This window comes from Protopterus annectens, chromosome 14.part0 (assembly GCF_019279795.1).
Source record: "Protopterus annectens isolate FY-2018-M chromosome 14.part0, PAN1.0, whole genome shotgun sequence".
NCBI classification, from domain to species: Eukaryota; Metazoa; Chordata; order Ceratodontiformes; family Protopteridae; genus Protopterus; species Protopterus annectens.
The window spans coordinates 834,048,238-834,074,243 of NC_056748.1; the positions used below are offsets into that span (position 1 = coordinate 834,048,238).

At 44.8% G+C, this 26,006-nt stretch overlaps 1 protein-coding gene across 1 annotated transcript in view; it reads right to left on the reverse strand.

Moving 5' to 3' along the window:
- BMPR1A (bone morphogenetic protein receptor type 1A) overlaps window positions 1–26,006 on the reverse strand; it is a 1,674,184-nt gene that overhangs the window by 1,018,134 nt on the left and 630,044 nt on the right. Inside the window, exon 7 of the mRNA XM_044056589.1 lies at window positions 1,138–1,234. Within this exon, the coding sequence (XP_043912524.1) occupies window positions 1,138–1,234 (97 nt within the window). The remainder of the gene's footprint in view (window positions 1–1,137; window positions 1,235–26,006) is intronic.

A 26,006-nucleotide genomic window follows, 5' to 3' on the forward strand; every position in this document is an offset into this window, starting at 1 on the left:
CAATAAAGACAAGGACAAAAAATAAATCAAATCTGATAAAAGTTGTTCAATTAGTTTTGAAATGCCTACAACGGCTATGAGTACGTAGCTGTGTTCTGCAATAATGTCCAACTACAGACATTCAAGTCTCTTCAAAGTAATATATTCCCATCATTACATTTCATTTATTTTGTAGAAAAGTTCCCAGTTTTGCTGTTTCTTATTCTCTTGACCAAATGAAGACGCAGACCTTATCTTTTCTGTTTTAGCTTTGTTTTATGCACCTGGGGCTTACTAACAAATTAAAAGGATAATGTTTTTTTCTATAACTAAAATGGACAAGCTCAACTCTTCCCCAATCATACTTGGAAATGTGTCTCTAGGAGACACAGTTCAGTTCACTGCCACTGTAAACATACATTCATGTTACTGCAGTTTCAACTCCAGGTAACAGTTATCTACAAAGGCACTCATGGCGAAGGCTGCCAACCTGCTGCTTTTCACACTCGGTTCCCAAATACATTAATGTACAAGAATCAATATAATGGCACAGGCATGCCGATATGTGGAAAAAGGAACTTCCCTGGGTCAGGTTCATCTTTCACTGATAGGGGCATGGTGTACAATTATCTCATTACCCACCTAGCCTGCAGAACACTTGTGTAAACAACATTAATATGTGTGGGAACAATCCCTGAAAACAATCATTAGTAGTAAGTAGCAAAGCAAATCATGCTAGCGCTCTAAACCCAAATGTCCAAAATGAAAGTATTCAGTTACTTCATCTTTCCTTCTGGCTCTCCGGTACAGCTAACTCCACTTCCAGACCTGGATAACTGGAAATGAAGCATTTCGAGTTTTTGGTCTGTAAGTAGTCTACAGCCTTGTGAAGCGAGAAAGTAACAGTGGTCCGCTTTGTCATGTTCTGTGCCAGCATATTCCACAGAGAAGAAATCCCACTCAATCAGATTTTCTATAATAAACCAAATTTCAGCGAAGGCTGTCAAGTAATAAAAACAAACACACCACATCTAGTACTAAAAGAGCATACAAATTTGCCAGCAAAGCATGAATATTTTTGGCCTTCTTCCTCATTCTGCACACAATGCAAATTAAAAAAAAAAAACACTTCAACCCATGCTATGGTACTTTTCTTACCTGTAGTAAAAGAACAGTGTGAGGGCACCCAGTAAGATGAGGCAGAAAATCAACGATATCAAAAGAGCTTGCCAGTGGATACTACCATCAAATACATCTGTGTTAAAAAAAAATCAAAACTGTTCAAAAATAACCACAGTTAAGAAAATACTTCAATAAAAGATAATCTAGTATGACAAAATAAACTCACACATATGATGTACATTATTTAAGATAGCTTATGCAATGTTATATTACTTACACAATGCATACCTGCTACCAGTATGGAATATATAGCCAAACATGAACACATTGAATGAAATCAGGACAGTGACAAATGATTTTAAAATATGGTTAACATTTTGAAGTGTTGCAATTGCATACCTGCATAGTATAACTACTTCTAAATCAACATTATTTTTAGCACATCTAGACTATAAGGAAAGGCTCAAAAAAAGATGGAAGCAAGTGAAAACAAAAGATGACATTAGAAGGCTTTCTGCAAGGGTACTGCTTAACGTGGAAACCTCATGAAAGTAAGGAAAACCAAGGAATATGAACCTGAAAAAAGAAACACCCCCTCAGTTATGCAACAGTCAAGTCAGTATTGTCCAAATTTGTGGAACCAATGTCGAACCAAAAGTCAGATAGTTCCCATATGTACTAAAAAAACAATAGATCTGAAGTCCAGAACTGCCTGGTGAAGAAGGTTCCAGAAAAGGCAAGGCTAATGATTCTACTTGTAACAGCCGTGCTCAGGTTCTGAAGATACAGCAATGTAAAAGCATTGTTTCTGGCTTCAGAATTACAACGCATGTTCAATTGGGATGATACAGGACCACTAACTGTCAAATTTATCAAAAGGATCAACCCAGTAAAAGTTGGTGGTGGGGGTTGGACTGTTAACTAGGAAAAGAGGCTGATATGGAGGCAATGCTGACCAACATCTTTGTATAAATTTAATGTAATTTTAGGAAAAAAGGAGGTTAATCAAGCCCAATTATGTGGCATCTTGTCAGCCACTGACCTGCACAAAATACAGCTATTTTTTTAAACAGAACTTAAACGTTTAAGGCACCAGAAATGTATTACAATAAGAATATTAAAGAAAGTACAAATGGGAGTGGGTACTCAGCTTAAGCACAGTTTTTTTTTTAGGTTCACTACTGCAGTAAAATTCCTACTACTGCATGGGATTAGCTGAAAGAAGATGGCAGTTCTTCCAACAGGAATTAGTCTTGAGCAGTCAGCCATTTTCCAACAAACAGCAAATAAACCAACTGTAAAGGGTACAGAAAGCAATACTCTGACATCCAAACCCTTTAGACTGAACTCTTCCTAGTAAATGTTTGGTGTAGCAAAATGGGCTCAAACTAAAAGGTAAAAAGTTGTTCATCACTTTTAACAGGCAATCCCTCTTCATAATACTGAGACAAAACACCACACAATGAAAAATGTAAGTAGGGATCTAGACACTTCGATTGACAGCTCCTTCGCTTTTGTTCATCATGACAACAGCTGCCAGGAAACACTTATATTTATTTTAGCTAAATACAAAACAAATAAAGTATAAAGCATTAATAAATATATTCAGTACTGATCAAACCAATTAGAGTGCACCGCTCCCTTTGGTACTTATCACAGACCTTAAAGATTCCAAATGATAAAGATTACTGAGACCTAAAGTCTCAGAGAAACAAAGAAGCTGGAAGTTCAGTTCCATAATTCATTGTTTTATGGCTGTTGAGGGAAGATCTGTGTCTTGCTTACTATACCATTATAGACCTGACTGTCCCGGACCTTCTGTTTCTTTACAAGTCCAATATCTCCACTAAGACTAAAACCACGGACCTAAATCATTAGCAGGTAAGTAAAATAAAGTGGAGGGACATAATTATAACACAGCTCCCAAACCTCTGGAATAAACTTCACCTACAAATGAAGCATTGCAACTCACTATCCTCCTTTAAACCTAAACTAGATAACTGGATAGCTATCCACAAATTAACTCCAAGATTGATCAAGTACGACGACCTTGGAGAAAGGAGGTTTGGCCTGAGAAAGGGTACTGGCAAGACGAAAATGATCATGAAAATCAGCTGCCTTGGAATCATACCTCTGAAGCGTACAGAATTCCTAAGTATTTACCGGTTTTGAGGGCAAAATAATGGGGTGCCACGAATTTCATAGTGGCCCACTTAATTCCAGATTTTTTTCTATTTTATTTTTATTTTTTATACTACTTTAAAATTATGGCTGACGTCACTATGAACATCCTGCACCGTCATCAACATGCAGGGGGTTGTGTGATAATATTTCCATGAGGCAGAATGCAGCCTATTGGACTCAGACTGTTAACTGGAAATAACAGCAGGGAGCCAGCAACAGCAACTAACGAGTGGAGCAGTGCACATATTACAATTCAGTTATGTTGTATTCAACTTCTGCTCCAGCAGAGTCCAAGAGTCCTGTCCCGTCCAACTCCGACTGCACTCCTCAGAATCAAGAGGAGAAAAAAATAATTTTCTCTGGCTTGACCTCCAAGACCAGGTAACAAAGTTAAAAAAAAAAAAAAAAAAAATTTAAATAGTATTTGCGTAAATGTCCAGTGACTGGAGGTTTACGATAATTGTCAGCTTTGTAATTCAGAAATAGAACAGTTTCTCTGTTATAATCTGGTCACCAGATGCTCCTGACACCTTAAATCCGTGTAAATATAATAAGCAAACAAAAGAAAATAACGTTATGGTGCCGATTCCAAAGCTTCAACTTGTGGGTTATGAATCCGTATCGAGTCTGACTCGGCCGCATATCCAACATATGATTTCAGCTCAAAGCTCCTCACCTTACCCATAATGCCCCTGTCTTCCTCCCTTCAGATAAAGTTTGCTGCCCAACCTGTTACTCGCACCCAACCCAACAAGACTTTGACACTATCAGGAAAAGCCTCTCAAAACAATGAGCAGGACAAAGGACATCTTGAAAGTGTCCAAGTTTTACATCTACATTAACCTCAAACAAATCAGACAAGGTAGGGGGAAGTAGGGCGAGATGGTTGAAGACAAATGATGTCCAACTATTCAGATGGAATGGTATGGTGAGTACGTAACTTCTTTACCTGAAGTAGTTGACTTAATTTGATCTTCAACCTGTGGGACAGAGTCCCTGGCTACTATACACCTGGGAGGCCCTCATGGAAGGATATTCCAGAGCACGGTGGAGCCAAAGGATGTCCTGTTCCTGGATACGATGTCCAGTTTGTAATGTGAAATGATGGTATGAGATGAGGACCAAGCAGCTGCAGAACAGATGATATCCAATGACACAGTGGACCAAAAGGCCACTGAAGTAGCCATAGATCTAGTAGAATGTTCTTTTACCTGACCTGGTGGGGAAATTCCCCTGACAGAATATGCCCAAACAACATATTGGGAAATCCAGCGGGCAACAGTAATTTTGGAGATTGGTTTCCCTAAAAAGGGTTTTGAGTAAATATTGTGGGAAGAAATATCCAAGGAATTGTTATGGCAAGGCTTGTATAGGCCCCTAGGGTCAATAGCCAGGTACCAACCTATGAGTAAGAAATGAAACGTTGGTCAGATTTACAAAAGGCTTTTGTCCTGTGCAAACAGAATTGTAATAGTCTATGCACATCCAAAAGGCGATATGTATTCTCCCTTATTTTGAAAATTTGGAAAGAAGACTGGGAGATTGATCATCTGATTAATATTGGCTTCTGATGCTACTTTGGGAAGAAAGGATGGGTTAAGAATGCAAAGACATTTAATCCTTATGAAAAATCATATAAGGAACCTTGATCGATAGAGCCTGATGTTCTGACACTCTCCTGGCAGAAGTGATGGCAACTAAAAATGCAGTCTTCCAAGACAAAGTGTAAATCTATCAAAGCTGCAGGTTCAAAGGGGGGGGGGGAGAGACTGAAGCACTAAGGTAAGGTGCTATGGAGGTGTAGGATCCTTCACCGGGGATCTCAGAAGAAAGGTACCCTTAAAGAAGGTCTTACACAGTTTAGAAGACGACAACAAAGTCATTTTCCCCCACATGAAAGTTAGAAATTGCAGCCAGTTGGACTTCAACTGTGGATTAACTGGCGCCTTGTTGAAAAATCGCCTACAAAAAATCCAACACCACAGAAACTGGAGCAGTAAAGGGATCCAATGCATGCTGCCAAGCCCATACAGAAAAATGTTCCCACTTGCTATGGTATAACCTCCTGGAAGAAGAGCTGCCACCAGAAAATTGTTAACAAGAGAAGATAAACCAGAAGTCCTAATAATCATGGGAACTGGAGCAGCCAAGCTGTGAGCTTCAGACTGTCCAGTTCTGGATGGAGAATCCCTGAGGGATGAGTGTCCATGGTGGCGCTATTAGATGAGACCATAGACAGCAAAACCAGACCTGGCAAGGCCAGAATAGGGCAATGAGGATCACTAAAAGCTCCACAGCCTGTGAGCGTTCTGAAGAAATTTTGCTATCAAGGGTAGAGGAGGATAAGCATACAGAAGACCGGGAGGCCAAGCATGAATCAGAGCTTCTCTGGGGACCTTCCCCTGAGATGGGTTCAGAGCGAAGAACTCGCTGCATTTCGTGTTGGAAGGTGATGCGAATAGACTGCAGCAAAACTGACCCCACTTCTGAAAGATCTGTTCCACCACTGAAGGATTTCCTCGTAAGGCATCAGGAAAGATCTGCTGAGCCTGTCTGCTAAGATGTTGAACCATCCCAGAATGTGCTTTGCCAACAGAAAATGGCCAATGGAATTCGCCCATTGCCACACTCTCATGGCTTTACGACAAAGGGGACAAGATCTGGTTCCCTCGTTTGTTTATGTACCAGACCACCGACATGTTGTCGATCTGGATAGCAACCATCCCTAAGGGTAGATGGGCATGAAGAGCCTGCAACACGAGAAGCACCGCTTTCATCTCCAGGACGTTGATATGCAAACAGTCTTGGATGGGGACCATGTGCCTTGGATTGTACTTCATGAACAGTGCCCCCCCCCCCATCCTAGCTGGGTGGCGTCCATAGTCACCGTGGCCTTGGGTAATGACTGAAGAAAAGGAACGTTCCGAGACTAGGTCGTTGGAATGAATCTACCACCGAAGACAGTCCCTGCACAATCGGAGATTCAAACAGGATGAGAATGGCAGATCTAAAAAGGACCATTAAACTGCCAGAGTCCACTGAAGAACTCGCAAATGAAGGCACGCTAAGGGTAGCAGATTGATAGAGGTCGCCATAGACCCAAATGCCTGCAGTACTGCTTCTACTGTTGGAGATTGAGCTTGTAGGCTGTAAAGAACATGCCGCTTCAGGCTGTGCAGCATGTAAGGAAAACTTTTGTTTGGATAGTCTAACCAAGTCTCAGTGAAGTTTAAGGTCTGAACTGGGGACAGAGATGACTTGCTGAGATTGATGGTGATGCCCAACCTCTGTGGTAGGAGAAGGAAGTAATCCCTTGCTTGGCAAAGTTGATACTTGGAAGGGACAGTGAGGAGCCAATCTTCCAGGTAAAGGAAAACCTGAATACCCTGAAGCCTCAGGTGAGTCGTTACTACGGCCTTCACCATGGTGAACACCCTGGGGCTGGTGAGACCAAAGGGAAGGGCTCTGAACTGGTAATGGCTGGCTCCTAGCCTGAAGTGAATGCACGTCCGAGAGCGCCTGTCCATCTTGATATGGTAGTACACTTCCTGGAGGTCCATCGAGCACATCCAATCACTGGCCTGCAGGAAAGGAAGGATGGATTGAAGTGTGACCATCTGGAATTTTGCCTTGGCAACTGACAGGTTCAAAGTGTATACCATCCAAAATGGGTCTTAGGATCACCATTTTCTTTAGCACTAAAAAGAACCTGGAATAAATGCCTGATCCGGACTGGTCGAGGGGGACAGTTTGGATGACTCGTTTTATTAGCAGCTTTTCTATTTCTAGTGCTGCTTCTTCACTCTGCTTGGGTGGGATGTCCGGGAGGGGTTTCAGAGGAAGGGGTGGTTTGAAGAATGGAAGTGAATAGACCCTGGATATGATCTGCAACACCCAATGATCTGTTATGGACTCCCATTCCATTTGTTGTAGTGATAACCGGCCCCAACTGCCTCCAGAGAAGAGCCCAGGCCTGTCTGAGAACAGTTCTCGAGATTCGTAATTTCTCGGATCCCCTCTGCCTCCAGGACGGCATCTATCATAACCCCTCTGCCTCTCGGGGATGGTGAGTCCTGACTGTCCCGGGAAAATGCCTGAGACTTCAGAAATCACATCTTCTTAACCCCTCACCGATTCCTACAAAAGGATCTTTGAGGGGAGGAGAAGTGGATCCTGATGGCAGACAGTGCCTTCCCGTCCTTCTCATTCTGGACCAAAGTATTGCGTACTGACTTCCCAAACAGGGAAGAACTGTTGTATGGGGCATAGGTGAACGACGCCTTAAAGGGTTCCGAGAATTGACACAGCTGGAGCCAGGCGTGTCACCTGATGGCAACACCTGTACCGGCTGCCCTAGCAGCTCCTTCGGTAGCATGGGAAAGGAGATGCATGGATGTGGTAGCAACTGACTTCAAATTGGCTATTCGAGCAAACGTCTTCTGGTCTCCCACCAACATGGACTCGGGGGTTGACTCAGCGATCTCCTTTACTAGGTCTCACTGTAGCCGAATCACACGTGCCATGTAATTCAGCACTCTTACTGAGAAGGCGGCTGAAGCATACACCCACTTCCCGAATCGATCCATCGTCCTTGACTCTTGGTCAGGAGGATGGACCGAAGAGCGAGCACTTTTTTAGTGGCATCTGTCACCACCATATCAACCAGGGACCCTTTGTAACAGTACATCCTATCCAAAGGGGAAGGGGAGTTGCATGATGCCTCCAAAGGAGACATCCTCGGGGGTGATCGAGGTGACCCTTCCCCCTCCTACAAATCAGTGTCTTCAGTGAGTGACTCCGGTGGGGAGTCTAGGTGCCTCCTTTTGCACATGCATTTGCAAGGAACCTCCCCAGTGCGGATCTCTGGGAAGGACTCGCCACTGCCCTGCTACTCACAAGTAGGGGCCTCCTGAGGCAGAATGGCAACAGGCTGTCCCTGAGATGGCATGATGGCTGGGACTGTCCCAAAACAGAGGGAGTTGAGGCGGAGTCTGAGGATGAGATAGTGAAGGGTCTCGACAAAACAGAGTACCCTTCTCCATCACATCAAAGGTCGAAGGAGAAAGTACAGTTTTGTACCTACCATAAATGTAGATGTCCGAACTGGATAGCATCTGCAGTCATAACAACTGGGTTGTCCTGTCGTCAGGCAGCCCTTCAGTCGGCCGGATTCCAAAGTCCGGGTCCGGCTTCGGCTGATGTCGCACTTCACCCGACGTCATCTCTGTTGGTCTTCGGGTATAAAGGCATCAGCCGACGCCATTTTCCTCAGTGTTTCTTGCCCCAGATGCCAGTAGCCCTCTTGTAGGCTAAAAATTTTGGATAAATGCCAATGTTTCCAAAAGGATAGTGGTAAACACAAAAAATAAGCATGTATGTACATATATACAACAAATACACCATAAAAGAGTCGCGCCCACCAGCTAGCTATTAGGAGGGTAAACACCCTAGGAGTACCACAGAGGGAAGGAGGGAGGTAATCCTGACTGCAGATGCTATCCAGTTCGGACATCTACATTTATGGTAGGTACAAAACTGTACTATGTCCTTCATGGATGCATCTGCAGTCATAACAACTGGGTAGAATACCATAGCCAACTAGGGCAGGAGGAAGAAACTAGATTATGGTGTGTTTAGGATCCCTTGCAGTACAGCAGTGGCAAACCCTGCTCGGGATCTGGAATATAGAGGCAAATTATAATGCTTGGCAAATGTATGCACGGAGGTCCAAGTAGCTGCCTCAATAATGTCTTTGGTTGCCACTCCTCGTAAAAAGGCTGTGGTAGTGGCTGTTGCCCTTGTAGAATGAGGTCTTATGTTCTGTGGAATTGGTTTTCCATGGAAGGAGTAACAGAATCGTATGCAATTTCCTATCCATTTGGAGATTGTCTGTTTGGAAATAGCTTTTCCTTCCCTTCCTGTTGCATAGGCTACAAAAAGCTGATCAGTTTTTCTGCTACTTGTCTGTTTGGAAATAGCTTTTCCTTCCCTTCCTGTTGCATAGGCTACAAAAAGCTGATCAGTTTTTCTGCTACTTTTTGTTCTGTCCAGGTAGTAGCGTAGCTGTCTATGTACATCCAAGGTATGCAGTATTCTTTCCCCTCTGTTTTGTGGGTTGGGAAAGAAGGTAGGTAGGTGGATTGCCTGGTTTAAAGACACTCTGGATACCACCTTAGGCATAAATGTAGGATTAGTCCTCATGGACACTATCTGGATGGAAGATTAGGAAGGGTTGTACTGCCATTAGGGCCTGGAGTTCAGAAACCCTCCTGGCTGAGGTTATTGCCAGTAGGAAGGCGGTTTTCCACGATAGATGCTGTAGGTCTGCTGTTGCTGCTGGCTCAAAGGGTGATAGTGTCAACTTTTCTAGCACAAAGTTCAAGTCCCAAGCTGGTAATGGTGGTTTCCTTGGAGGTTTTACATTCTTGATTCCTCTGAGGAACTGTCTGAGTAATGGGTGTGAAAAACAGGTGGATCAAAGCTGTATTCTGCTGATATAGCTGATGCATGTATCTTGATGGAGGAGTAAGACAGGCCTGAATGTAGAAGTTCTGCCAGATACTCCAGAATGTTAGGCATATCTATGTTTGACACATCTTTTCCTCTTTCAGTACTCCAAATGACAAACCTTTTCCATTTTCCTGCATAGTTCCTTCTTGTTGAAGGTCTGCGGGCTTCAAGAATAATGTCTTTAACTCTTTGGGAAAGTTCTGGATTAGCTGCTGCTATGTGATGTTCCATGCAGTCAGTTGCAACGTTTTTAGGTTTGGACGCATGATGCTGTAGTTGTTCTGAGTTAACATCAAAGGCATCAGGGGTATTGGCCACATATTGTTCTGAGACATGCTCCTCAGCAGTGGGTACCAGTGTTGTCTTGGCCAGTTTGGAGCTATTAGGATTATCCTTGGACGTTCTTCCTTGATTTTTAGTAATACCTTGTGTATCAAGGGAAGAGGTGGGAATGCATATGCTGTTAGGCCTTTCCAGCTGAAGGAGAGCGAATCCACATTCCATGCTAGTGGGTGGAATGTCCTTGTGCAGAACTTTTTGAGCTGGTGATTGAGAGGGGAAGCAAATAGATCTATCTGAGGCATTCCCCATTTCTTTGAGATGGTCTTGAAGATGTCCGGGTGTAGCATCCATTCGTGGGCATCCGATGTGGTTCTGCTTAATACATCTGCTAGAGTATTTTCTTTTCCCGGTACAAATATTGCCTGTAACTGGATGTTGTAGCTGAGTGCCAGGTTCCACAGCTCCAAAGTCATTCTGCATAGGGGGTATGAATGAGTGCCTCCCTGTTTGTTGATGTACCACATGACTGTGGTGTGGTCTGTCCTTATCAACTGGCCCTCTTTGAGAAATGGTCTGAAGTTTTGGATTGCCAGTTTTACTGCCAGCATTTCTTTTAGGTTGATGTGCAGGTGAAGTTGATCCTGCGTCCACAATCCTTGCACGCATTTGTCCAGCATGTGGGCCCCCCATCCTAGGTCTGAAGCGTCTGTTGTGATGGTCTGGCTTGCTTGACATCTGCGAAAGGGTAGCCCTGGGTTTGACTGGCATGCTTGAGCCCACCATAGGAACTCCTGTTTTAAGCATGGAATTAGTGGAATTTCTGTTTCTAGGCTGTGCCTGTGTTGGGACCATAAATTCTTTAGGTACCACTGTAGTTTTCTCATATGTAGTCTGGCAAGTGGAACCAAGATTATGCATGATGCCATGAAGCCCAAGGCCTGCAGTACTTTTCTTGCTGTTAACTTGTTCTGTTTTGTTAGTGCCAAGAAGTAAAGAGGGAGTTCTCTTTGTTTTTCTGCAGTTAGGAAAGCCATTTGTTTTACTGTGTCCAATTCCGCGCCCAAGAATGTCCTTGTCTGGGATGGGATCAGCCTTGATTTTTGTAAATTGACTGTGTATCCCAGTGCTTGTAGCAAGTAAATGACCCTTTGTAAATCTGTTGTCAGCTTGCTTTTGTTGTCCCCTTGTAGCAGGCAGTCGCCCAGGTATGGGTAAATTTGAATTCCCTGTAGTCTGCAGTGGGCGATTACTGATGCCAGGCATTTTGTGAATACTCTGGGCAGTAGATAAGCCAAAGGGCAATGCTGAGAATTGATAATGCTCTGATCCTGCAAGAAATCTGAGGTATCTTCTGCAGATTGGTCGAATGGGGACGTGCAGGTATGCCTCCTTGAGATCTAGAGTTACCAGCCAACACTCCTTGCCCAGCATGGGAAGAAGTTGCTGTAGGGTCAGCATTTTGAATTTTGGGACAATGATGTATGTATTTAAGGTGGACAGGTCGAGAATAGGTCTCCAACTTTTTCCTTTCTTGGAACTAGGAATAGTCTTGAGTAGAATCCTTTCCTTGTTCTGTTGTTGGCACTCTTTCCACAGCTCTCATGTTTGCTAACTGCATTATCTGTTGTAGAGCCTCTGTTTTTGATTTGGAGGCAGATTTGGCATTCCTCTTTGACTGGTAAAGTGTGGAAGTGGAACCGTAACCTTGATCTATGGTTTGTAAAATCCACTTGTCTTTTGTGATATAGTGCCAGTTCTTTGAAAATAAGGTTAATTTGCCGCCTAATGGAGCTGCTATTTGTTCCCTGGTAGGCGGATTTAGAGTTAAGTCACTGTGGCTGTGTTGTTGTAGTGGCAGTGGTTGTGTCTGTGCCTCTGTTGTTACCTTGCCACTGTCGTCCTCTGTAGGCACCTCCTCTGGATTGGTTTCTGCCTCTGGAACGTCTATTCCTGCCCCTTTGGGATCTTGTGGAGTCAGGAAAGGACCAATTTTTGGCAGGCCAGTTCCTGCTAAACCTTGGGGGTTGGACCTGCAAGAAATCTTTAATCGTTTGAACAGATTTTGCCTTTTCTTCCATTTTCTTCATTACCTGCTGGGCAGGTGTTACCAAACAAGCTGGTCTTATCCATAGGAGCATCTAATAACTTAGCTTTAACATGATCCGGTAAAGCTTGTTCCTTTAGCCATGCATGCCTTCTTATCACTGTGCCAGTCATGGCTGATCTAAATGAAGCCTCCAGTGCATCATAGCCACATTTTAAGGAATGGTTACTAACCTGTTGTATGTTATTTACCATTTCTAATACATAATTCTTATCAATTGATTCATCAGAGGATAGCTTTTTTGTTAACTGATCAAGCATAAACTCTTGGTATTGTATCATGTGAAACTGACAGTTTAAAGCTCTAGCTGAGAGAGTAGCTGAAGTGTAAACCTTTTGCCCCATCTGTCTAAAGACCTGGCTTCCCTTTCAGAAGGAATAGGGTTTTTAGCTGTGGTCGCTGCTACTGCCTTGGGACCCTGGGATATAGTTTCGGGTCTGCAAGTGGGGCCTTGTAAAGGTGGTGATGAGTGTCTGGTACCCTGTAAAATTTGTCTGGTTTGGCAGGGGCTGGAGGTAAAGAATCTGGTGCAGAGCAGACATCATTGAAGGCATCATCCACTACAGAGAGCACAGGAGGTATAGCTAAGGGCCTGTGTTGTGGAAGGTGCAGAAAGGTTCTAAGTCTTTTTCTGGAGTCTGAGAAATCCTGCTGCTGCCATTGGAACTGCTCGCATGGCATGTAAGGTTTCCCCAAAGGAAAATTCTTCTGGTGGGGAGGCAGCTGGAATGGATTCTTCAGCATCTGAGTCTTCAAAATTGGAGAAAGGAGCCTCTGGCTGGTCTGTTATGTCTGATTCATCAGCAGAATCATCAGAGGACACAGGCTCGGGGCTCTGCCCTAGGTCTCTTCTCTGGGGGCTGAGAGGCCCTGTCTGGGTGAGATTGAGATCCCCTAATTAATGAAATTAAATCTTCTGCCAGAGTAAGCATTTGTGAACTAGAAGAGGGCCGGGTTGTAGGGGGTTTAGCAGGCACTGTTCTAGTAGTTTTGGCTGCTTTGGCCCTGGCAAAGGCCTTAATGGACATGGCTGCTGGAGGCCTAGCAGCACCACGTGCTGGGGTAGACACATCCAAGGGAATGGTGTCTGATAAGTCAGTGGCAACCACCGTAGTGGATAAAATTTCTGAGGCCGATTCAAGAGAAGTAGCAGGGGCCTCAGTGGTAGTGATCGATTCTGCTGTATTTTGATCAGTTTTCTCGGTTTCGGCCAAAACCGAGACACTCGCGGTTTGCTTAACCATGGTTTCGGCCGAAACCGCGGACCGCGAGTGTCGGTCTTTATCTTTGCGTTTTTAGCAGTTTGGGTAGTCGGAGGATCCGACGGCATAATATACGCAAAATCAGAACCGAAAAACTGTTCAGCAAACTCCGACCGACGCCTAAGCGTTCGTCGGTTGAAAGAAGCACAGGCCGAACAGGCTGCTACGTGGGCTGGGCCTAAACAAGGCAGACAGTAAGAGTGGAAATCCTTATGAGGTATTTGTTTCCCACAGGTTAAACAATTATTAACTTTTTCTGACATCGGCTGAGGCAAGAAAGAGTCCCCAACGGGGTACTTAGCTTTAGAAGTCTTCGAAGTAGTATTCGGTAGAAGTAATCTCTGGATCCGACCGACCGGCACTTGCGAACAGCTTCTGCTTCGGGCGCCACGCGGCAAGAAAGACTGAGGAAAATGGCGTCGGCTGATGCCTTTATACCCGAAGACCAACAGAGATGACGTCGGGTGAAGTGCGACATCAGCCGAAGCCGGACCCGGACTTTGGAATCCGGCCGACTGAAGGGCTGCCTTACGACAGGACAACCCAGTTGTTATGACTGCAGATGCATCCATGAAGGACATCGGGCATACTGCAAAAGGCCAGTAGGAGCTTGTCCCCTTCTGACCCGATGGGGGAGTCAGAGCAGAGACTACAGGCACACAGATGCCAAGGGGAAGACTGTGCTTCGAAACACTCGAAGCCAACAACAACCCTCAGATCCAACGCCAAGCCTATGCCTCCGAGAGCTTGTCGGATCCGACATGCTCAAGGCAAAGGCCGGTGTCAAGGTACAGTTGGTGCCGACCTCTCAAATCCGAGGGTCCTCGGATCCAAAGGCTATGAAACAACGGTTGGATCGGAGAAGGAGTGAATGTGGTAAAGAATGACTCCAAGCTCCTAGCTCCAGAGGGAGAGGGGGGGCAGGCAAGACTCTCATCTGGATTTGGGTGCGGAAGAACTTACACATCATCCTATCCATCTCAGCTTCACTAAGGCTTCGCGTGGAATTGGAGGTGACAGCCACTGACACCAGTCTGGAGTGACTGTGGCGGGGAACCCACAAGGGAGACCGGATCTGGGACTCCTACGGCTCAGGGAAGAATGTGGAAGAGTGGACCAGGGAGATCCTGGCCTGGTAGTCAGCTTAGATTTTGCCGGTGGCCCAGTCGGTGGGAGTTTGAGTCCCAGAGAAAGTGGAAGAGGTGGAAGCGGAGACTGAACCAAGAGCCGGGGGTGCAGGGGCTACCATACCCGTGGAGAAAGTAGTTCCTTCAGGATGAGCTTATCCCTCATGTCCTTCAGAGCCCTGGGGTTATACCCAGCACACACCGAACAGGAGGTCTGTAGATGGGCCTCCCCCAGACACATCACGCACAGAATGTGGCCATCAGCTGGGGGAAACCTTATGGCCACACTCTGTGCACTTTCTGAAACCTGGCTTAGGGAGTCTCTACCATGATCCCAAAAACAGGCCCAGAACACAAACATAACGCTCTACAGGAAAGATCGGAAAGGAGAAAAAGTTTTTTTTTTTGTACCAATGACTGCGCAAAGGGGAGGTAGAAAGCAGAGAATGAAAAGGATCAAAACAGAGAGAGAAATTAGCCCAAAAAAACACTCACTCAAATAACTGTTAAGAGTTCAGACCACGATGCTTAATTTTCAGCGGCAAACAAGATCTGAATGGAGGAAGGAGAGACAGTGGCATTATGGGTAAAGGGGAGGGGCTTTGAGCTTGGATCAGATGCTGAATATGCGGCCGAGTCGGATCCATAAGCCACAGATTGAAGATCAAATGAAGTCAACTACTTCAAATTTCTTGTTTTAATATATTTTGATTATGCAGAGGAATTACTAAGCTTCGGCACCATAACGTTATTTTCATTTTGGTTTGTCAGTTTACTTTGTGCACTGTTTCGTTGCTGCTGTTTGCTGGCACCGTGTTTGATGATCATTATTTTGGCAGACTACACGTATTGAATATTCACTTCTTATCTTTGACATATCTAATATTATCATTTGCAATACTGTTTACAACTTCTTTTCTTAACCGTTACTTGCATATCTGTAAGAGCTGGGAGTTGTAACTTTTATATTGTTTATATTTTATCACTGCTTTCTATTTACATTACATTACCTACTTCTTTTGTTTTTCTAATAATGAGTGTTTTTCACCTGGGTTTTGCCTGCAAATAGTTATTCTTGATCAGTACACTTCACTACACTGGTAAACAAAAGTAAAATAAACGACAGAGTGATTTTGTAAGGCTGGCTAAAAGTACAGTTTTGTACCTACCATAAATGTAGATGTTCGAGTGGTCACACTGCTGCAGTCATTACACTTGGGTTATCTTGCTGTCAGGCGGTCCCACAGTCGGCCAGAGTTCCAAAGTCTTGGTCCGGCATCGGTTGCTGTCACTTCTTCCCTGATGTCAGTGCGCCAGAGGTATACAACATGCATCCAACACCATTTTCTTCAGTTTTTCTTGCCCCAGATGTCAGGTGCCCCCAAGTAGGTAGGCAATACATATTGCTAATGAAAAATATATATAATAAAAACAATACCTTCAGTTACAAGCAAATACACCACAAAGGTTGTATAGGATAGAAAGGTATAGATGAGTCCAGCTAGTTCAGAGGGGATGGAGGGAGGGTAACCTGGACTGCAGCAGTGTGAACACTCGAACATCTACATTTATGGTAGGTACAAAACTGTACTATGTTCATCGTGTTACACTGCTGCAGTCATTACACTTGGGTAGAATCCCAAAGCTAAGGTTGGGTGGCTGGTCTATAAAGAGTTAGGATTGGCTATGAGGCCGTGCAGAACTGCAGTGGCAAATCCTGCTCTGGATTTAGAGTAAAGAGGCAAGTGGTAATGCTTGGTAAAGGTGTGCACTGAACTCCAAGTTGCAGCCTCCAAAATTTCCTTGGTAGGTACTCCTCTGAGAAAGGCTGTTGAGGTGGCTGTTGCCCTGGTGGAATGTGGCCTAATGTTGTTAGGGACTGATTTTCCATGCTGTGTGTAGCAGTAACAAATACAGTGTCTTATCCATTTGGATATAGTCTGCTTTGAGATAGCCTTGCCCTGTGATCCTGCAGCATATGCTACAAACAGTTGCTCAGTTTTCCTGAAAGCTTTTGTTTTGTCCAAGTAGAAGCACAGCTGCCTGTGTATGTCCAAAGAGTGCAGAAGTTTCTCCCTTTATTCTGGGGGTTTGGATAAAAAGTTGGCAAATGGATGGTTTGGTTAAGAGCCACACTAGATACCACCTTTGGCATAAAGGTAGGGTTTGTCCTTAAAGAAACCCTGTCCTGATTAAAATTATAAAAGGTTCCACTGCCATTAATGCCTGTAGCTCTGAGACTCTCCGTGCTGAAGTTACTGCCAGAAGCAGAGCTGTTTTCCATGATAAAAATTTTTAGATCGGCTGTATTGGCTGGTTCACAAGGTGGCAGGATCAGTTTTTCCAAAACGAAATTGAGGTCCCAAGTCGGTGTTGGTGCTCTCTGGGACGGTCTTATGTTGTTAGCCCCTCTGAGGTACTGCTTTAGCAAGGGATGAGAGAATAAAGGAGGATCCGTGTTGTAATGTGCTGAAATGGCAGAGGCGTGGATCTTAATTGATGAGAAGGATAGGCCTTTGTCCAGCATCTCAGTTAAGTATTGTAAAATCTGAGGAATGTTTGGGACAAGAGGGTCTAGGCTTTGAACCTGGTTCCAGGCGCAGAATCTCTTCCATTTTTCTGAGTAAGCTTTCCTGGTGTTAGGTCTCCTGGCCTCCAAAATGACACCCATAACAGCTTTAGAGACAGGTGTTGCCTGTTTGACTAATGAATCTCCCATGCAGCCAGGGTTAGGGTTTTGAGCTGACTGTGCAGGATCTGATTGTTTTGTTGAGTCAGAAAGTGTGGAATTTGAGGCAAAATCCATGGTGGGCCTTGAATTAAGTTCTTTAAGATTGGGTACCAGTGCTTGCGTGGCCAGTCTGCAGCAATCAGGATCATCTGTGGTTTTTCTTGTCTGGCTTTTAGGAGTACCTTTGAAAGGAGAGGCAGTGGTGGGAAGACAAACTTTTAGGCTTTTCCAGCTGAACGAGAGGGAATCCACTTTCCATGCTTGCGTGTGATAAGTCCTTGTTCAGAATTTTTGTAGTTGGCAATTCAGTGGGAAGGCAAAAAGATCTATGTCTGGGCATCCCCATTTTTGCGTTACCATGCTAAAGATTTGTGGATTCAATTTCCATTCATGAGGGTCCATGATATTTCTGCTTAGATCGTCTGCCAGAGTATTTTTCTTTCCTGGCAGGAATTGTGCTTGCAGATGAACTTGATACTTTAGAGCTGTGTTCCACAAGGTCATGGCTTGCCTGCATAGGGGATAAGAATGTGCCCCCTTGCTTGTTTATGTACCACATTACTGTGGTGTTGTCTGTCTTTAATAATAATTGTCCAGGATGCAGAAGGTCCTTGAAAGCTGTTAGGGCATTTTGAACAGCCAACATCTCTTTTTGACTGATGTGAAGATGCATCTGGTCTGTAGTCCACTTGCCCTGAATGCATTTTCCTGCCATGTGTGCTCCCCAGGCGTAATCCTAAGCATCTGTTGTTAGAGTCTGCCTGGCTGTGGATAGGGTAAAAGGCTGACCCTTGTTTAGGTGACATGCCTGTGCCCACCATCGAAACTCCTGTTGTAGGCAGGGAATCATTGGTATTACTGCTTCGAAACTGTGAGTGTTGAGTCCAAACACTTTTTAGGTACCATTGTAATTTCCTCATATGCAGTCTGGCATATGGTATTAGTAGTATGCAGGATGCCATGAATCCCAGGGCCTGCAGAATTTTTCTTGCAGGGAGATGGGACTTTTTTGACAGCAATTGAGAATATTGAGTTAATTGAATTTGTTTGTCTGGCGTGAGATGAGCCATCTGGGCCGTTGTATTTAAGCTGGCACCCAGGAATATAATCTGTTGTGAGGGCACTAGTTTTGACTTCTTTTTGTTTACTGTGTACCCTAGAGAAATTAGCAATCTTTTTACAAACACCAGATGCTGTAGAAGAATGTCCTTTGTCTCTGCTTGAATGAGGCAGTCGTCCAGGTATGGATATATTTGAATTCCTTTTTGTCTGCAAAATGCAATTACTGGTGCCAGGCACTTTGTGAAGACCCTGGGAACAGTAGATAAGCCAAAGGGCAGTGCAGAGAATTGGTAGTGCATTGTACCAGCTTTGAATCTGAGGTATCTTCGGCAATTTTGTCTAATAGGGACATGCAGGTATGCCTCTTTGAGGTCCAGAGTAACAAGCCAAGCCTTTTTGCCCAGCATGGGTAGAAGCTGCTGTAAAGTCAACATTTTGAATTTCGGAATATCCAGGTAAGTATTCAGAATTGAAAGGTCTAGTATGGGCCTCCAGCCATTGTCCTTTAAGGGGACCAGGAAGAGTCTTGAGTAAAATCCTTGTCCTTGTTCCTGTTGTGGTACTTTTTGAATAGCTGTCATGTCCATGAGGGCTGAAATTTGTTTTTGTGCCTCTGCCCATTGATTCTGTGGCAGGTCTGGCATTCCTTTTAGCCTTGGTAAAGTATGAAAGTGGAACCTGTAATCTTGAGACACAATATTCAGAACCCATTTGTCATGGGTGATTGTTTGCCAGTTTTGAGAAAAAAGTGCTAGTTTTCCCCCTAAGGGGGCTGCCAAAAGGGGAGTGCTTGGCGTACGAAGGGGGAAGTCATTGGGACTGTTTCCTGTAAGGTTGAGACTTGTCCTCACCACCTTTTGGGGTTGAGGTGCCCCACTGTCGTTGTCTGTTAAAGCCTTGGGGTTGAGATAGTACAGTTTTGTACCTACCATAAATGTAGATGTTCGAGTGCTAATACAGCTGCAGTCATAACAGATGGGTTCTCCTGCCATCAAGCGGGTCCTCGGTCGGCCGAATTCCAAAGTCTAGGTCCGGTGTCGGTTGTCGTCGCTTCTTCCCTGATGTCAGTGCGACAGGGGTATAAAAGAATCAGCCGACGCCATTTTCTTCAGTTTTTCTTGCCCCAGATGTCAGGTGCCCCCAGAAGGAAGGCAATACATACATTTGTGTAATAAAGCAATGCCATATAATCAAAATACAGTAGTTGCAAGCAAATACACCATAAATGAATACCCCAATCAGGTTGTATGAGGAGGTGTTAGCCAAAAGGCCTGCCCCAAGAGGGGAAGGAGGGAGGGAAACCTGGACTGCAGCTGTATTGGCACTCGAACATCTACATTTATGGTAGGTACAAAACTGTACTATGTTCATCATGCATACAGCTGCAGTCATAACACATGGGTAGAATCCCAAAGCTAAGAAAGGGGTGGTAGGCACTAGGTGGAACTAGGAGGAGCCAGGATGCCCTGCAAGACTGCAGTGGCAAAGCCTGCTCTAGTTTTGGAGTATAATGGTAGGTGGTAGTGCTTGGAGAAGGTATGCACAGAACTCCAAGCGGCTGCTTCCAATATATCTTTGGTAGGAACTCCTGAGGAAAGCTGCAGAGGTAGCTGTGGCCCTTGTGGAGTGAGATCTGATGCCTGGAGGTACAGTTTTACCATGAAAAGAGTAACAAAAGCGTATGCAGTGGGCTATCCATTTTGAAATTGTCTGTTTGGAAATTGGCTTCCCTTGAGCTCCTATAGCATAGGACACAAAGAGCTGTTCTGATTTTCTGAAAGGCTTTGTTCTGTCCAAATAATAACGCAGCTGTCTGTGGATATCCAAGGAATGTAGTAGTCTCTCCCCTTTGTTTTGAGGATTAGGGTAAAAGGTAGGTAAGTGTATAGCCTGATTCAAAGCTACCCTGGATACCACCTTTGGCATAAAGGACGGGTTGGTTCGTAAGGAAACTCTGTCCTGATGGAAGATGATAAAAGGCTGCACAGCCATGAGGGCTTGCAGTTCCGATACCCTACGAGCTGAGGTGATAGCCAGAAGGAAAGCTGTTTTCCAGGACAAATACTGCAAATCTGTTGAGGCAGCTGGCTCAAAAGGAGGCAAGGTCAGCTTTTCTAGAATGAAATTGAGGTCCCAAGCAGGTATTGGTTGTTTCCTTGGGGGTTTTATATTCTTAGCCCCTCTGAGGAACTGTCTTAAGAGGGGGTGAGAGAATAAAGGTGGATCAGTGTTGTATTCTGCAGAAATGGCTGAGGCATGGATTTTGATGGAGGAGAATGAAAGTCCACTGCTTAGCAGCTCAGCTAGATACTGTAATATTTGAGGTAAATTCAGTTTTCCAGGATTCTGGCCCTTTTCCTCATTCCAGGCACAAAACAGTTTCCATTTTGCGGAGTAAGCTTTTCTAGTAGATGGCCTTCTGGCCTCCAAAATGACATCCTGCAGCTCCTTGGAGAGTAGGGTCTGTTGTGATGTTAAGGAATCTTCCATGCGGCCAGATTGAGTGTTTTCAGCTGACTGTGAAGAGTTTTGAAGCTGTGCTGAGTCAGAAGAAGAGGCATTAGATGTAGGGTCCATGGAGGGGAATGCGTCAGGCTCCTCAGGAGTGGGTACCAGTGCTGTCTTGGCCAGTCTGGAGCAATGAGAATCATCTTTGGTCTGTCTGCTCTGGTTTTTAATAGAACTTTGGGCAGCAGAGGAAGAGGTGGAAAGGCATAAACTGTCATTGTTGTCCAACTGAAAGAGAGAGCGTTCACTCTCCAGGCCTTTGGATGAAAAGTCCTTGAGCAGAATTTTGTCAATTGGTGATTTTTGTGGGAGGCAGAGAGATCTATGTCTGGCCTTCCCCATGCTTGAATTATCTCTGTAAAAACTTGAGGATGCAACTTCCATTAGTGTGGATCTGTCATATTTCTGCTTAGGTCGTCTGCCAGCATGTTTTCCTTGTCTGGCAAGTACTGTGCTTGAAGTTCGATTTGTAATTCCAGAGCCATGTTCCAAAGTGACATGGGCCAGCCTGCATAGGGGTTATGAATGGGTTCCTCCCTGTTTGTTTATGTACCACATTACTGTGGTGTTGTCTATCCTTATCAATAGTTGACCTCGATGTAGAAGGTCTTTGAAAGCTATAATAGTATTTATTACTGCTAGCATTTCCTTTTGGTTGATGTGAAGGTGCTTTTCTTTTTGGGACCATTTGCCCTGAATGCACCGATCTGTCATGTGCGCCCCCCCAGGCGTAGTCCGAGGCGTCTGTTGTGATGACTTGATTTGCTTGAGGCTTGCAGAATGGGAGACCTGTGTTTGTTTGGCATGCTTGAGCCCATCACAGAAATTCCTTTTGAAGACATGGAATTAGTGGTATTACTGTTTCCAAACTGTGGCTGTGTTGAGACCATAGGTTTTTCAGGTACCATTGAAGTTTCCTCATATGCAGCTTTGCACATGGGATTAGTAGGATGCAAGATGCCATGAATCCCAGAGCCTGCAGGATTTTCCTTGCAGTCAGCCTGGTGAACTTTGCTAGTGTTATGAAGTATTGAGTTAGTTGCCCCTGCTTCTCTGGCGTGAGGTAGGCCATCTGGGTGTTTGTGTCCAAGTTGGCACCCAGGAAAATTATTTTCTGAGAGGTTATTAGCCTTGATTTCTTTTTGTTGACTGTGTATCCCAGAGAATTCAACAACATTATTACAAACGCCAGATGTTTCAGAAGTATGTGCTTGCTGTCCGCTTGCATCAGGCAGTCATCCAAATATGGGTATATTTGTATCCCTTGAAGTCTGCAGTAGGCAATTACTGATGCCAAGCATTTCGTGAATACTCTGGGCACAGTAGAAAAGCCAAAGGGCAATGCAGAGAATTGATAATGGGTTGAACCTGCAAGAAATCTGAGGTATCTTCTGCAATTTTGTCTGATTGGGACATGCAGGCATGCCTCCTTGAGGTCCAATGTTACCAGCCAAGACTCCTTGCCCACCATGGGAAGAAGCTGCTGTAATGTGAGCATCTTGAATTTTGGTACGAGTAAAAATGTGTTTAGGATGGATAGGTCCAAAATAGGTCTCCAATCTTTTCCCTTCCTTGGTACCAGGAATAGTCTGGAATAAAAACCTTGACCTTGTTCGTGAGTAGGTACCTCTTGAATAGCTTTCATGTCCATGAGATCTGAAATTTGTCTTTGTGCCTCTGCCCTTTGATTATGTGGCAGGTTTGGCATGCCTCTCATTTTTGGAAGGGTGTGAAAATGGAATCTGTAGCCTCTGTTTATAATGTCCAAGATCCATTTGTCTTTTGTGACAATATGCCAATTTTTTTGAAAATAATGCCAGTTTTCTGCCTAAGGGTGCTGCCATTTGAGCCTTGCTTAGCATGCAAAGGGGAAAGTCATTGGGCTTGCTTTCTGAATGGCTGCGAACTATCCTCACCACCTCTTTGGGTAGGAGCTTGCCATTGTCTGCCTCTAAACGATCCTTGAGATTGCCCTCTGCCCCTCGGGCGCCTGAATCTACCTCTTTGGGGTCTGTCCGTGGCTGGAAAGGACCAATTTTTGGAAGGCCAATTTCTACTGAAACGTGGAGGTTGTACCTGTAGAAAATCTTTCACTGTTTGCATTGATTTAGCCTTTTCCTCCATTTTCTTTAATACCTCCTCAGCTTTAACACCAAATAATGCATCCTTTTGTAGAGGGGCATCTAGTAATTTAGCTTTGACATGATCTGGTAAGGTTTGCTCCTTGAGCCAGGCATGTCTACGTATGACTGATCCTGTAACAGCAGCTCTACATGAGGCCTCTAGAGCATCAAAACCACATTGCAAGGTATGTTTACCCACTTGTTCTGCACTATGCATTAAATCCTGCAACTCCTTCAAGTCTGGTTGTTCAGGTTGTGACATTTTACTTCTCAACTGTGATAACAGAAACTGTTGGTACTTTAGCATATGGAACTGGCAGTTTAATGCCTTCATGGTTAAGGTGGCCGAGGTGTATACCTTTTTTCCCCACCTTTCTAAGGATCTGGAATCTCTTTGGGAAGGTAATGGATTTTTAGCAGTGGAGGCCTTAATTCCCTTGGGGCCCTGTGAGATAGTTTCTGGGTCAGCCGCATGGCTTTTGTATAAACATTGGTGAGAGTCAGGAACCCGGTAGTACCTGTCAGGCTTGACTGGGGCTGGAGGTAAGGAATCTGGGTTAAGGCAGGCCTCCGAGTACACATCATCTAGCATGTCTAAGACAGGAGGTATAGCCAGAGGCCTGTGCTGAGGCAGCAAGAGAAAATCCCTAAGCCATTTCTTGGAATCTGAGTACTCTTGGCCTTCCCAGTGGAAGTGTTCCCTTAAGGTATGCAAGGTTTCCCCAAATGAGTAATCCTCTGGGGGGGAGACAGAGGGAATGGACTCCTCTGCATCAGAATTTTCAAAATGGGAGTAAAAATGTTCCTGTTCATCAGAGTGCTCTGAAATAATGGAGGCCTGGTCAGAGGAGGGGGATTCTTCCTCCACTCTGGGCCTTTTGTCCGGGGTTGAGAATCCCAGATAAGAGTAATTAAATCCTCAGCCATTTTAAGCATCTGTTTTTTAGGCATGGGGCCTGGAGAAGGGCCCTGTGTAGCTTGTCTCTTAGAATGCATGGCTGCTTTCGACTTGGTGAAAACCTTGATGGAAAAAGAAGAGGAAGGTCTGAAGACACCTTGAAAGGAGGCAGACCTGTCTACATTTTGAGATTCACCACCAAGAGTGGCTTCGGTATCTGTAGTTGGGGTTTGGGCCGAGGAGCCTGCGACCTCGGGCACAGAAGACACCGCCAATGAAGTGCCGTCGGTAGGCAGGGGCTGCGTAGGCACCTCACTGAGAACCGGACAACCTGTAGTCGGCTTTGGCGTGGTGTCGGTAGAGGCCGCGGACCTTGTGTGTCGGTCCTTATCTTTGTGTTTTTTAGACAAAACTGGAGTCGGAGTATCCGACGACATAATATAGTTAAATTTTTTGCCAAAATAGTGTTGGGCGAACTCCGCACAACGCTTAATGGTGCGCTTGTTGAATGTAGCACAAAAACAACAGACCGAGACATCGTGGTCTGGGCCTAGGCAAGGAATGCAGAGGGAATGAAAATCCTTATGCTGTATTTGCTTCTCACATGAAATACAATTATTAACTTTGTCTGACATTGGTCTGAGGCAAGAAAAGTTTCCCCAACGGGGTACTTAGCTTTCAAAAAGACTTCGGTTGCAAAATTTTCGTAATTTCAGGAGCTGGCCGACCGGCACTTGCGAACTGCTTCTGCTTCGGGCACTGCGAGGCAATTAAGACATAAGAAAATGGTTCTTTTATACCCCTGTCGCACTGACGTCAGGGAAGAAGCGACGACAACCGACGCCGGACCTAGACTTTGGAATTCGGCCGACCGAGGACCCGCCTGACGGCAGGAGAACCCATCTGTTATGACTGCAGCTGTATGCACGATGAACATCTGGCTCTCTGTGGCCTGTCTGACACTGGAAAGGACCAATTCTTTGTTGGCCAATATCTGCTAAATCGAGGTGGCTGTACCTGTAAGAAATCCTTGACTGTTTACATAGATTTAGCTTTATCCTCCATTTTCTTTAACACCTCTTCTGCCTTAACACCAAACAAGGTATCATGCTGTAAAGGAGCATCCAATAATTTTGCCTTAACATGATCGGGTAAACTCTGTTCTTTTAACCAAGCATGACTTTGACTCACAGAACCTGTAACTGCGGCTCTACAAGAGGCCTCTAAAGAATCAAAAAGTACAGTTTTGTACCTACCATAAATGTAGATGTTCGAGTGTACACCCTGCTGCAGTCATCACACTTGGGGTTATCCTGTCGTCAGGTGGTCCCCGCAGTCGGCCGGAATTCCAAAGTCTTGGTCCGACGTCGGTTGCTGTCGCTTCTTCCCTGACGTCAGTGCGCCAGGGGTATATATACTGCATCCGACGCCATTTTCTTCAGTTTTTCTTGCCCCAGATGTCAGGTGCCCCCAAAAAGGTGGTCAGTAATTAGTACCAAATTAAGTAAATTTTGCACAAACACAAAATCCCTCCAGCTATAAGCAAATACATCAGGAAGGTATTGTAGAGATTTAGCCAGTTAGATCAGAGGGGATGGAGGGAGGGTAACCTGGACTGCAGCAGGGTGTACACTCAAACATCTACATTTATGGGAGGTACAAAACTGTATTATGATGACAGGACAACCCATTTGTTAGGACTGCAGATGCATCCTTGAAGGACATCTGTATTATGTTCATCGTGTTACCCTGCTGCAGTCATCACACTTGGGTAGAATCCCAAAACTAAGGATGGGTGGAGGAGTCATAGAGGGTTAGAGGAGGCTAGAAGGCCCTGCAGAACTGCAGTGGCGAAGTCAGCCCTAGTCTTAGAGTAAAGTGGTAAGTGATAGTGTTTGGTAAAGGTGTGTACTGAACTCCAAGTTGCAGCTTCCAAAATCTCCTTGGTTGGAACCCCCCTGAGGATGGCTGTAGATGTAGCTGTTGCCCTGGTAGAGTGGGGCCTAATGGCAGCAGGAACTGGTTTTCCATGATGGGTATAGCAAAAACAAATGCAATGTCCTATCCATTTGGAAATGGTTTGTTTTGACATAGCCTTCCCTTGTGAAGCTGTA